This window comes from Mustelus asterias, chromosome 3, assembly GCF_964213995.1.
Source record: "Mustelus asterias chromosome 3, sMusAst1.hap1.1, whole genome shotgun sequence".
Taxonomy (NCBI): domain Eukaryota; kingdom Metazoa; phylum Chordata; class Chondrichthyes; order Carcharhiniformes; family Triakidae; genus Mustelus; species Mustelus asterias.
The window spans coordinates 52667561-52682093 of NC_135803.1; the positions used below are offsets into that span (position 1 = coordinate 52667561).

At 39.9% G+C, this 14533-nt stretch overlaps 1 protein-coding gene, 1 non-coding gene and 1 pseudogene across 2 annotated transcripts in view; all 3 read right to left on the minus strand.

Annotated features, from left to right (window-relative positions):
- Positions 1-385: 385 nt before the first annotated feature.
- LOC144492009 (U2 spliceosomal RNA) lies at positions 386-577 on the minus strand. The gene has a single exon (XR_013497562.1). It is a non-coding gene; the product is annotated as a U2 spliceosomal RNA (small nuclear RNA).
- Positions 578-731: 154 nt separating this feature from the next.
- Positions 732-882, minus strand: LOC144491929 (U2 spliceosomal RNA; annotated as a pseudogene).
- A 2712-nt stretch (positions 883-3594) lies between these two features.
- Positions 3595-14533, minus strand: part of farsb (phenylalanyl-tRNA synthetase subunit beta) — a 66091-nt gene continuing 55152 nt past the window's right edge. Inside the window, exon 17 of the mRNA XM_078208811.1 lies at positions 3595-6279. Coding sequence (XP_078064937.1) covers positions 6128-6279 — 152 coding nt within the window. The 3' untranslated portion in view covers positions 3595-6127. The remainder of the gene's footprint in view (positions 6280-14533) is intronic.

The window sequence follows — 14533 nt, forward strand, 5'->3', positions numbered from 1 at the left end:
AATCAAACACATGCTAGATAATGATGTATCGAGCCCAACCAGGGCATGTTGGAGCTCCCCCAATAAATGCATTGACCATCGGAAGGAAAATGCAATGACCTGATCGCTCGATATCTAACCTCTTGCATTGAGGATTGTATAGATAATGGGGGAAGGCAGGTCACTGCCTCGCTCAATAAAATTGACCTTTTGAAAGGCAAGCGATAGTGCTAGGAGAATTCCTTCTCCAGTTAACTCTGGAATTAAAAACTGGATGGCTATTTTGTTTTTTGTTTATATATCCAATTGAATCCAATCAAAGTCCAATTCAAAGTTTCAGCAAGTGAGACATTCCAGATCCAAGCTGACAAGACAAGCCACTCACTTCCTGTCCTGGGCTTCATCTACATGATCCAAGCTGATTGGAGCAGGCATTGCACCTCCTCCAAGGCTTGATCACATTTGCATCTTAGCCAAAAGGCCCAGATGCCGCTTTAAAAAATTGCTTCAAAAGAAGCCACAATGTAACCTCTTGACTTCAACCAAGTACAGCATGTCGATACTACACTTAATCTTAGCCAAAAGGCTGAGAAGCAATTTTTAAAAAAAAATCCAATTCAATCAAATCAAATCCAATTCTGAGTCTCAACAAGTGAGACATTCCCGATCCCGACAAGACAGGGCTCTCACCTCCTGTCTTGGGCTTGATCTACATGATCCAAGCTGATTGGAGCAGGCATTGCACCTCCTCCAAGGTGTGATCTCATTTGCATCTTAGCCAAAAGGCCGAGATGCCGCTTTTAAAAATTGCTTCAAATGAAGCTAAAATGTAACCTAATGACTTCAATCAAGCACAGCATGTTGATCCTACACTTGATCTTAGCCAAAAGGCCGAGAAGCAATTCTCAAGAACAAACCTAAATAAACATCTGAAGGACTCCATAGTTGAGAAACACTGGGACTTTTGTGAGCACTCCAGCACTTTGAGGTCACTGTTAGCAATGGGCACCAAGATACCCTAATATACATGGATATAACCCATTAAAGTTTCTAGAAACATTTAAAGTGGCCAATGACAGATTGTTTTGATGGAGCTTATTCTTACAGCTTTTCAACCAAAGATTATGCAGATTTCTGTAAAGAATGTAATTGCTGACACATTATCCAGAGTACAGGCCAGCAAGGAAATGCAACAAATAGGGAAAACTGCAGTACTAGATTACCTATGGGAATATCAGAATGTATGTGCATATTTTCTCTTGTTCCACAGCCCTCATGTGGCAGAGTGTTGTTGGAGCTGCACTCATCCAGGCAAGGGGAGAGTATTCCATCATGCACCTGACTTGCGTAGTGTAAATTGTGGACAGGCTTTTGTGGGGGGGTTGAAGATGGTTGGGCCTAGAACACTCCCCTTAAAAACTCCTACACTGATGCCCTGAAACTGAGACATCTGACCTCCAACAATCACAACCATCTTCCTTTCTGATAGGTATGACTCCAACCAGCAGAGCTTTCCCCCCGATTCTCACTGATTCCAGTTTTGCAAGGGCTCCTTGATGTCACACTCAGTCAAATGCAGCCTTGCTATCAGGGACAGTGATTCTCACCTTACCTCTGGAGTTCAGCTCTTTTGTCCATTTTTTCATGCATGGGATGTGGATGTTGCTAGTTAGGCCATCATTCATAGCCCATCCCTAATTGCCTTGAACTAAGTGGTTTGCCAGCCCATTTCAGAGGGCATTTAAGAGTCAACCACATTTCTGTGGATCTGGAGTCATATGTAGGCCAGACCAGGGTACGATGGCAGGTTTTCTTCCCCAAAGGACATTAGTGAACCAGATGGGTTTTGACAACAATCGACAATGGTTTCATGGTCATCGTTCAGACTTTAATTCCAGATTTTTATTGAATTCATGTTTGAGTCAAGGCTGTAATGTGGGTAGGAACTGAATGGCCCTGGTGACATCCAAACTGAGCATCAGTGAGCAGGTTATTGATAGGCAAGTGCCATTTGATTGCACTGTCGATGACCCTTCCATCACTTGATTCAGAGTAGACTGATGGGGTGGTAATTGGCTGGATGGGATTTGTCCTATTTCTTTATATGCAGGACATACCTGGGCCTTTTTCACATTGTCAGGTAGATGCCAATGTTGTCGTTGTACTGGGACAGCTTGGCTGGGGCATGGAAACTTCTGGAGCACAAATCTTTAGTATTATTGCTGGAATAGTGTTGGGATTCGTAGCTATTGCATTATCCAGTGCCTTCTTGCCTTTTTTTGATATCACATGAAGTGAATTCATTTGGTTGAAGACTGGCATCTATAATGCTGGAGGCCTCTGGAGGGGGCCGAGATGGATTATTCACTTGTTAAAAGTTGTTGCAAATGCTTCACCTTTTGCACTGGTATGCTGGGCTCCTCCATCTTTGAGCGAGTTGTTTTAATTGCCCACCATCATTCAGAGCTAAATGTGACAGGACTGTAGAGCTTAGATCTGATCAGTTGATTGTAGGATCGCTTAGTTTTATCATTTACTGTTTATGTTGCTTGGCATGCAAGTAGTCGTGTGTTGTAGCTTCACCATTTTAGATATGCCTAGTGCTGCCCATGGCATGCCCTCCTGCATTCTTCACTGAACGAGAGAAATCCCATTGACAATGGCGGGACAGAGAATCCTGCTGCCAGTGAACAGCGCACCACCTCCCACTGCTGAGAAACACATGGCTGAGGCAGAGAATTTCCCCCAATGTCTCTTTTTGATGGCCCTTTCCTGATTCCTGAAACACTCCCAAGCTTCATACTTTCTACTATTTTTTGCAACCTCATAAGCCTCTTCTTTTAATTTAATTTATCCTCAACTTCCTGAAATAGCCAGATGGATCACTCTTGCTCAGTTTTTGTTTTTCAATGGAATTTATATTTGTTCAATATTTTCAATTTTTTGCATTTTCCACTATTTATTTATGGCCATACCTTTTAGTCTCTTTACCCCATCAACCTTAGCCAGTTCTCCACTCATACCCATATAATTGGCTTTGTTTTAAGTTTTAAGATTCATGTTTAAGATTTTAAACATAACAATTGTATTATGATCACTAGTTCCCAGGAGATCTTTTACATTCAGATTACTACTTAACCCTCCTTTGTGATCAAGTTGTATTGCTCCAAGAAACAGTCACAAAAATATCCTACAAGCTCATCTTCTGGACAACCCTTGCTAATTTGATTGGTCGTATATGAAGATTAAAATCCTACACTATTATTATTCTCTTTATTACACGTGCCAATAACTTTTTGTTTAATGCTCTGTTCAACAACACAACTACTGCTGGGGGCTATACCTGCAGAAAGAAACTAAAATATAACGACCCTTTTTACCATAAGGAAAATTCAACTAAAAGTCGAAGACACTCATGAATATGGATTAGCAATTCACTCCTTTGTACATTATTTTAAAGTGATCTTAAAACAGGTTACACTTTTAAATCAAAGAGTGATACTTAGTTAATCTAATAATGCATTAAGTGGGAGGGTAGGAGTATAATATGTCCAGTTATCTTCACATGGAGAACAAAAACTGCAATATCTGAAGTCAAGCAAACCACCTTTCTTTGGCAATTATTATATTTTGCATATCACAACACCCAACGAAGGAGGGCAAATTATTTAAGGAAGAGTTATACCATCAAATAATGTATAGTGTTACGATTATGGACTTTAGAAGACATTTGTGTTTTAGACTCTTCTTTTAATTTAAGATAAAACGGAATGTCCGGGAATGGAAGGTGATGATCATATTGAACAATGTCTGGCCTATGTGATTTGGTTGTCAATGGGACAGAAGCCCAGATTGAAACTCATAGAAATGCAAGCGCCAGTTTTCATACCATGGCACAAAAGAAGGGTAGCTTGTCTTGTTGGACACAGACTTGCAGTTTCAGTTAGCCTGGAGTCCAAAGAAAGACCAAAAATCAGTGGCTGCTATGCCAAGTGGAGGGAAAGGCTATTTTGTATTAGCTACCAAGCAGAATACTGGTGAGAACAAATTTCTTTTTGAAGAGATGGAACTTGTAGAGATTTAAAAACCTAGGAGTAACCAGAGGATGCTGTACTGCTGGAAGTCAATTTGAATATACACAGGAGGTTGAGTGAAGGGAATTTTAAAAGGACACTAGAAAACTCATCCTGAAATTGAGTAGGAATTTGGGATTTTAACTACATTCATGAAAAAGTTTTTCAAATTCTAAACATGTACACTTCCAGAAACGGTCCTGGATGAAGATCAGGAGAAGAAAGTCTGGCCAGCTTTCCCTTCGTTAAGCAATAAACATTGAAACCAATATTGAAACCAACTCCTATCACTGGCCAACTGCAACCAGCTAACCCAATGCAGCCATGGCATTGAAACTGGAACCTTGCTGACTTGTATGCCTCAGAGACTCAGTGGATCCATTTGCTGAATCATCTGGGAAGCCAGCAGTAGTTGAAGTTTAGTTTTAAAAGTCAACATTATCCAAGGTTCTACTTGGTGATTAAGGAAATACTGCACATTTACTTCAAAATCTGTGGGAAGACCAGAGAATGAATAAGGTGCACTCTTCATAAATATATGGGTGTGGATTAGCATTTTGCTCTTTACATGAATCACTAAGTTCAGACTTTTTTTGTTTGCTTACGTGTAACACTTCTGGAAAAGATTGTTTTATACTTTCATATATACTACCCACACAAAATAAATTCCAAAGCAAGTGAAATGGTTAGTGACTGCCAGGATTTCCTGGCAACAAAAAAACTATTTTGACTTCAAAAGTTTAAAAATGCCTAAGGGCACGAGATGGGTTTCATTAGTTCTAAACCAGGCCACTGTGGTGGGCCGTACAACTGCAGGAAATAAAACTGCTGCATCCTGCCAGCCAATCAGCAGAACAGAACTTCAAATGCAACGAGGAAAGCCGCAAAGGATGACAGTTAAGGGGAAACTAAGAGGAGAGGAATAACTTACAACCGGAAGAAACAATATGCAAGTGAATCCTAGACCTATGCTACAAATCAGCTATCCTTTTAGCAAGCTTTCATAGAGTAATAGTACTCGTATAAAAATTATGATAGTAATTTTAAAATTCTGCTTATATATTTTCAATATTATCAATTTTGTAAACTAATAGAAAATACAGAATTGCACAGCAGGTCAGTCTTGAACTGAATGATGCTTACCACATTCAAACTGAGCTGTCCCAGCCCATAAAATAATCCCACATTCAGTTAAAACTACATTTCCTGATCTTTGCTTGACAACTTGTTGGTGTATTCTCATTCTTTTCTGTATATCGGATAATCAAGACTAATTAAAGTTCATTCTGAAGAGTTAAGAATGTTACAAATAATCAAATAGGATGTAAATTTAGTTACTGTAATCAGGTAGATAACATTTTAATGCCCTTATCATTACTCAATATTTTTCTGAATATAACGGTTTAAATTAGTGGCGCAGTTTATTTGTATGCTTATATATGTAGTGCAGTTTCAACATTTGAAAATAATGTGGCAACTGCACAAATTCAACTGACTAATTACTATTAATTCCTTCTGGGTCTAACAAAAAATAGTTGATTCATTGCAGACAGGCAAACATTACACGATTGCAGCATTAAACAGATAATGGCAGCTATTGGCAGCTGTCACTTCTTGCACCCGGTATTAACATTGAATAGGGGAAACCCACAAGTTGGCTTTATGCCACTTATTAAAACTATTTGATCAGTTACATATGAATTTCTCTTGCATCATGTTAGCTGCAAAGAAAAGTGAGTGGGATTTCCTTAAATAGGATGGCTCCTATTACAGGGTGAAGTTAGATCTTTGTGTATCAACATTTTGATTGTAATATTACACTTATATGTTGCACTGAATTGCAGTATTGTATATTTATAGCTTCAGTCAATTTATGCTGAAGAATGTACTATTATGTTTCAAGCAAACAGATAAAATTACAGTAGGGAGAATATATTTAACCACAAAGTAGGCAGAAGATCCTTTCCCTTATTAAATATTTATCTTTACAGTTGAACAGTGTCAGTAGCTGCTCTTTGCACAGAATGACTGAAGGACACAGAAGTGTGATAAGAACTAAGAAGCAGTCTCATCCTTCAAAGAAAGGGCTCAATGTCGATTTCGAGTGCAGAGCAGGGCATGGTCAGTTCAAATTTGGTGATAACATCAGGATGAAGAACTCCCAGCTTGCCAATGCTCTGACCTTTCGCAAAGATCTCTGCACATCGACCCGGGAAGAAAGTGGAATCTATAAAAGGAAGAAACAGAACAAAAACCATCAGTACTTCTCCACCTTCAATAATCAGCAGATGTAATTCACTTTCCTCGCACTGCCCTGAAGCTGGCAACTGATAATGCCTTTAATTAAATCTACAACAGCTCTAAATGAAAATTTATAATTGTCTTCTGCAGGTCAGAAGTGAGCTACACTTTGATGATGGTGGCCGCATCCTTTTTTTCTCAGAATCCAAATGAGTACTAGTCTTTATCACATTTTCAAGATAATTAACCATCAAAGGCACAAAATACCATCAAAGTTTTCCTCACCAAAAGACTAAGTGGTGGCTGCAACTATAAGTAATTAAAAGAGTACAAGAGGTCACTTCATGACTTTTTTAAAAATCCGACTGTAGTTTTTTTGATAGCTCATTCTTTGTGTTGTTTTCTTCTACTTTGCCTCTCTTTATACATAATAATACATCCTTCTTATAGATGATCATGATCTTTGAATATACATTTGAAGTAGTCATTCTCATTTGTGTGCACTGAGACCCTCCTTCACATTCAGGGTACTCTGGTGTTCCATGTTTCTGCTTTACCCTTGCCCAGGATCAGAAGAGATACATAAAATGTTTTTTCAGATGTGATACTACACAAAGTCTTCACATTTTGACAGCTGTAATAAACACTGTACACGGGTAAGAATTGAAGTACGTGTGTGATGTAGAAATATCTTGGTTTTCAGACTGTTGGAAACACAGTTACAGCATAGTTACTAAATGTATAATGAAAATATCTTTATATTGACATACTAATTCCTTGTTGGTCAATAAATAGGAATACCCTCAAGTTTGCAGAATGAAAAGAATAAGGCATTAAGAGATTCATTTTTGATGCTAGTATGTAACCATTCTGCACAGTGTGATAAGCTATGCAGAAACTAATGCTAAATTATAGGTCAATTATCTGTTAGGTATGAATTTGGTGGTTTGCTTTAAAAATAATTTTGAATTGACCTAACAATTAATCTGCAATGCAGTAGCAATTTAAATAATTTCTCTGGAAGATCTACTATGTTAAAAAAAGATGAGTGACTGGACAACACATTTTGTTACAGTTCAAGTGGTGACCTTTTCGATCAATCCACATAGAATTCCTTTCTGAATTTACCAACAATTGTTAAACCTTACTTTCCCCAGACACATCACTGTAGCATTTCCAAAAAAGGGTAAAGTTTTATGGTCCCCCCACCCGTTTGCAGGCAGAAGGCCCATAAAATTCCTTCAGCAACTGTCATCCCACCCTCTCTTCTGACTTTAACCCCCCAACGAGTCAGAAATTTTATGGGGTGTACGTAACGTCGGCTCTTTCCGCTTGGCGTGAGTTCTCTGGCTGGCAAGAAGAGCTCTATGTACCGGGTTGGGGGTGGGAAGCCCAGTGGATCACCCTGCTTAGGTTGAGGACAGGAAAGTAAGAAACGTGCCCCCATTTACAGGCCCCCTTTTGAAATCGGCAACCCCCCCCCCCTCAACTTAACTAGGTATCTGGAAGATATGGCTGGAATTGCAATTGAGCAGTTTTATAAAAGAATCAATGGCAATTTGTACGTCTAAACTGATCTAATGAGATGAAAGATATCTCCGTTCTCCATTACCAAGAACATAAAAATAACTCATGGAGTGAGGGTTGAGATCAAAACACAAGGAATTCTCATTTCCCTTATTTTAGACCTTGCAGTTTTTTGAAAACTTCCAGATTGTTCTGATATGCATCAGTTTTCTAGGCTGGGTGTTCACTGAGTTCTGACAGAATAGTCCAGTGTTAGTAATTTGCAGCGTAATGCTAATTACTCAGTGTTTCACAGATTCTCATGATAAAACATTTTGGAATAGATTTTCTTCTTATGGAGTCATTAAGAAATTCATGCTCAAAAAATGTGTGTGTTTAGCCCATAGCTGGAGATTGAGCTGAGGATAAACTTAACCCGACCAACTTTGAAACCTGTGAAACATCAATAGAGACAATGAAGATAATCAAATGAATCGCTTTGCTTGAAATGGTTTGGGATTTTTAAGAAATATTTTATTTTAATTCCTCAGAAAAGCTCTTCTCCAGCCAGCAAGCTTCTTTGTCCAAGAGGATAAGAGTTTCAGCAGCAGCCATCTCCAACCATGATTCACATTTTTCTACAATCATTGAGAGAGATTTTCAGTAAACCCAGCTGGCTCCATTCTATGCTCCTTCAGGGAGAGAATCTCTGGCATGATGGAGCATTCCACTTAATAACCTGGTTAAGAATAAAGCAAATCAGCAGTGAAACAGACTCAACTACTAGACAGCCCATCAGACCTGGATTATTTGGTCCAGGACTGGGCAAGGAGCCAGTCTATAGACTGGACTGACGTTCAAAGTGACTTACAGAACGTTTTCCCCCCAGGTTCTCTCCCCTTTCCCATTTTCACTAAAAACTTGCAGAGGGTAGTTTCCACCACCCACTTGGGTAGTGAACTGGCAGAATGGATTAGCCATCCACTATGGAGCCCACCTGATTTTCATTTCCACTGAAACCAATTGCTGCAGGTCTCTAATAGAAGGCAGACTAACTGATCAGAGATCTCAGAATGTGCTGCACCTTCTCCCACCTCTGACTCATCCAGCAGGAGGGAATGGTTTACCACTTGATAAAACCAGTAATTTATCTACTCTGTGGTAGTACTTCACACCTGGCAAGCAATGAACACATTTTAATACTGTTTAATAACAAAATCTCACATGAGTCATCAGTGAAACCCAAAACCACCAACCATTTAAGGAATGATAACATAAGTCTACACCACCACTGGGTTCAAGCAGCTTTTACATGTATAAATCCTTTTGTAAATGACAGGAAACAGCATTTTTCCAAACTAATATTCTAATTTAACAGAGAACAATCGACAAGTTGCATATTACATCAATTGGATGAAACAGTGCAATGCCCTTTGCAAACTTAGGATCATAGAATTCTACATTGCAGAAGGAGGCCATTCAGCCCATCAAATCTTCACTGACCACAATCCCACCCAGGCCCTATCCCCCATAACTCCATGTATTTACCCCAGCTAGTCTCCCTGACACTAAGGGGCAATTTAGCATGGCCAATCCACCTAACCTGCACATTTTTGGACTGGGGAAGGAAACCGGAGCACCCAGAAGAAACCCACACAGAGGGAAAACGTGCAGACTCCACACAGACCCAAGCCGAGAATCGAGCCCGGATCCCTGGCGCTGTGAGGCAGCAGTGCTAACCACTATGCCACTGAACTTACAAACCAACAAATAAAGCCTGGCTTCATTCCTGGTGCTAGACACTTTCAAGGACAGTTATAGTTTGATAAAATGGCACCATGTCCAATAACCCTATTTGGCTTTTTTCCATTTTGGATGCAGCAAAATGAAAGTTTAAATAAAATAGTTCAAGCCATAAGCACACAAGTGATAAAATGGAGCACATACCCTGCTAGAAACCACACTGAAAGATTCCATACAGTAAGGGTATCTTTTCTAACTTAAAAACAAACACCTGAAACCTACATCTTGCATAAGCAGCTTAAAATTAACAGGCAGATCAATTCTTCACCCTATCCCAAGTATTTATTAAAAGCTTTCCACAGGAAGACACCAGAAGCTGCTTTAGTATCTGAACTGCACAGGTGGAAAGCCTCTCAGGTGGCTTAATCCTTTTAGGTTAAGCGCTACCTCTATGCTCTACGACATCAAAGAACACAACTAACAAAGGTGCCAAACGACAGATCCAGACACAGAATCCATCAGGTGAAAACCTGTGTACGTATGCCTGCAGCAATTTCTCCTGCCATTGCCTTCCTAAATCTGGATAAATGGTGCTGTTAACTGTAGGTCTGCAGTTGCCAACTATTGAATTATATTTGCACTAATCAACTTAACTTGCCCGCCACTGCCACCACCAACCCTACCCCCACCCCACTCTCCCAGCCATTTTTCTGCATCATAGAATTACATCAAATTTCCAGACAGAACTGGGCCATTTGGTCTAAGCAGTCCAGTTGGCACTTCTTCTCTCCTTACATGCTATGAGTGCCAAAGTGACAATCAACATATCCACTGAATTCCTAGCTTTCCTGGAAACAGCTTCATTTCTGTTTGAGAGAGAGCAGGGAGTGACTGTACTACGCAGCGAATAAAAGGAGAAAAATCTCATGTTGTAAATTCACCATGAAATATCTACATTTGACAGCTGGTTTCTATTCATACTTACAGTAAATACACACCTTAACATTTGAACTGAAACTTCTTCATTCCATCAATTATATTTCTGTGAAAAACTCAAGTGTTGTGTTTAAATAACAACACACTCTCTGCAGGCCACACTCCTCTGCTTTCACTCAGCTTTTCAATTGAATACATATTTATTTTTACAAGTTCAAAGCTCAGCTATCGCATAGCATAAATATTGATATAATTTCCACTTTTTTAAAACGGGGAGATCATGTCACCTTCCAATTACTATAACATTTTTTTTAACAAGAACATTTGAGAACAAGTATTCTAAACCCACATTCCATTTCATTTCAAGCAGCACTCACACGGCCTACAGCAGCACTAGATATTAACCACAAAATAATCGTGTGCCATTAAAGACTGCTGGAAACCTCTATCCGATTTGTTAAAAACATTTTTAACAAATGACATAAACAGAATATATTCATGTAGTATTGCTGAAAAAATGAGACATGTCAAAGCTTTTTGGACACTTTGCAAAGATAAATAAGATTCAAAGCGTTCTAATGAGTGCAAAACAAATGGCTTTGATGTGTCATTTTTTTCAGCAATGCTCAAGTTCTGTACTACCAAATAACCATATATTCATTTGTGAGTAATCACACTAGAATAAAAGAAAAAAAAATAGGAGTAGGCTAGTCGGCCCTTCAAAAATGATCATTACTCAACTTCTATCTCAACGTTCCACCTTCCTGCACTATCCCAGTGTCCCTTAATTATCTTAGCATCTATAAATCTAGCTTTCTCTGCCTTAAATATACTCAAAGACTGAGCACACATAGCACCCTCGGGCAGAGAATTTCAAGGACCCACAACCTCTTGAATGAAGACACTTTTCCAATCCCTTACTCTGAGACTGTAGATTGAAGTTCTAGGCCCCCCTGCAGCAAGGGGAAACACCCTCTCAGCGTCTACTGTATCAAGCCTCTTATAAATTTTATATGAAGCCTCTTTCATTCTTCTGAACTCTAGGAAACACAGGCTTTTGCTCATTCAAGTCTCTCGTCACAGAACAATCCCCTCGTCCCAGAATCTGTCTCGAGACCTTCATGGCCCTCCTTCCAAGCCAAGTATATTTTTCCTTTGATCTGGGACCAAAACTGTGCACATACTCCAGATCTGATCTCACCGTGGCTTTACACAATTGCAGTAACATCTCCATCAATACCATTGTAATAAAGGCTAACATGCTATTTGTTTTCCCAAATGTTTCCTGTACCTGCCTATTAGCGATGATTCACATACATGGACACTGAAGTCCCTACCCACTAGTAACATTTCCCAATCTCTCACTATTTAAATAAAAATTCCTGCTTTACTATTTCTCCTTCCAACATGGATAATTTCACATTTCCATACTTTATATTCAATCTGCCATACTCTTGCCCAATTACTTACCTATCCATCTTCTATTGCAGCCTCCTCATGGCCGCTTCAAGCTTACTTTGCCACCTAGATTTGCATTGGCAGAAAACAGATACGTTGAGCGGCACTGTCCGGTCTCGTTCACCCCATCCCTGCTAACACCGAGAATGGAGAATCTGGCACTCAGCCAAAACCCCATCCACTGCAGCGGGAATGGAGCATCCCAGCCACGGGGAATGTTCTAGAATCTAGGGAATTCTAGAAGGTCAAATCCATTATGCCCACTATCACTGTGGTGTGATCCCTTTTAAAACCCTAAAATGCAGGTGATTGGGCTCATCAGATTTCTATATCTTGTTTCGATTGTGTATTCCTGAGATACTGGAAAGTGGATTGGTATAATGACTTTTATCCTTGGACCCTGTCACAAAATGATAGGATGCTATTAAAAATGATTTTATTTTTGCACAAGTAAAATCAAACTGCCATGTATTTTGTAAACCAGGTCTAGGCAGCAACTAAGAGAAAGGAAAGAACAGGGAACAGAGTGTTCTTTGCAATTGGCAGGGTAGCACAGTGGTTAGCATTGCTGCCTCACAGTGCCAGGGACGTGGAATCGATTCCTGGCTTGGGTCACTGTCAGAGTCTGAATGTTCTCCCTGTGTCAGGGTGGGTTTCCTCCAGGTTCCTCCCACAGTCCGAAAGATGTGCTGGTTAGGTGCATTGGCCATGCTAAATTCTCCTTCGGTATACCCGAACAGTGTAGCGATTCTGTGATTTTCACAGTAACTTCATTGCAGTGTAATGTGAGCCTACTTGTGACACTAATAAATAAACTTTAAACAATTAGTCAGAATGCCGTGAGCTAGGAAACAGTTTAGACACAGGTGTTGAAGAGGCAGCTGCAGCAAGAGAGAGAGAGGCAGCCATCCCCAGGAACCAGTTCAGCCAGAGATTAGGGTTGAAGGCAGAATAAGAGCAGAGGAGAAAGGCAGCCATGCTCAGTAAACAACCCGGTTAGAGAGGAAATGCAGAAGGCAAAAGCCAGTTTGTGCAAAAGATTTTTGATTTGATTTGATTTATTATTGTTACATGTATTAGTATACAGTGAAAAGTATTGTTTCCTGTGCACTATACAGAAAAGCATACCGTTCACAGAGAAGGAAAGGAGAGAGTGCAGAATGTAGTGTTACAGTCATAGCTAGGGTGTAGAGGAAGATCAACTTAATGCGAGGTAGGTCCATTCAAAAGTCTGATGGAGCAGGGAAGAAGCTGTTCTTGAGTTGGTTGGTTCGTGACCTCAGACTGTTGTATCTTTTTCCCGATAGAAGAAGGTGGAAGAGAGAATGTCCTGGGTGCGTGGGGTCCTTAATTATGCTGGCTGCTTTGCCAAGGCAGTGGGAAGTGTAGACAGAATCAATGGATGGGAGGCTGGTTTGCGTGATGGATTGGGCTACATTCACGACCTTTTGTAGATCACCTTCTTTGCTGAACCAATGACCATTCCCAGGTCCTGGTCACTTAAGTTGAACAGTGTGGTAATCACCAGCTGGATTTGACCAATAGGTTTATAGTTGTTGTCTGGGAAACGGGGGTCTCAACAGTTTAGGATTACAGGGAAAACAGATACTTTTGGGTTTTCAGTCTTTGAAGGATTAAGTTAATTTGCTGAAGTACAAGATTGTTCTTTATAGTGTTTTATTATCTTTCTTCCACTTTAATAAATACTCTTCAATTGTTACTCAACAAAAGAGAGGCCTAAGTTTTCACTGTTCTTGCAAACGTTTCTCACTAATATCCAAAAGGCAATACAACATGGGAAACCAGTGTTTCAGGTTGCAGCATTCACGCACATATCAGCAGAGTTTCATAACAATGCTTAGAAATGTATTTAACTGAGATTAGTTGTGCTATGGCAGATTTTTAAAACAATGGGTGAGATTTTCCAGCCCCGGGACTGGAAATTCCCATCCTGGAACTGGAAATTTCCACCCGAGGTCAATAGCTCTTTCAATGGTCCATGAAATTGTCCATCCCGCCCATGACGATTTCCGCGGCAGGCATGGCCACATGATTTACCCCCACATATCTAAAATACTATAAGAAGTGTGCATATTTTCTATGTTTGCGTGAATTCAATCAAAACACAGCAATCTGGCTTTCATTATCTTTTGTTGGATTAGGAAGGGAGAAACAATGAGAATGAAGACAGTGAAGTTACTATTGATCATTATTGAATTTGACAATTTCAGTTCCATCACTCTGAGTTGCTCCTCAATGCATTTTTTACCAAGAGAAATTACTGGAGGGAAGATATTGCATAATTCCAGCATAATCAAAATGTCAGCCAATATTTTGAAAGCACAGAGAAACAGAAGATCCAAGATCTCCAATTCACAATGATCAATGTATGTGTGGCCAATACGTATTGGTGGTTTGTCACAAAATAAATATTATGCTCTAGTTAAAATTAATCCCCAATTTCCAATTTGGCAATGGGGTCGGGGGTGGGCGGTGGCGGGGGGGGGGGGGGGGGGGGGGTGGTGGGGATGTGGGGACAGACTCAAAACCTCCGTGATAGGGTGGGAGGAGATTATTTTGTTGGCGCGTTTAGGCCC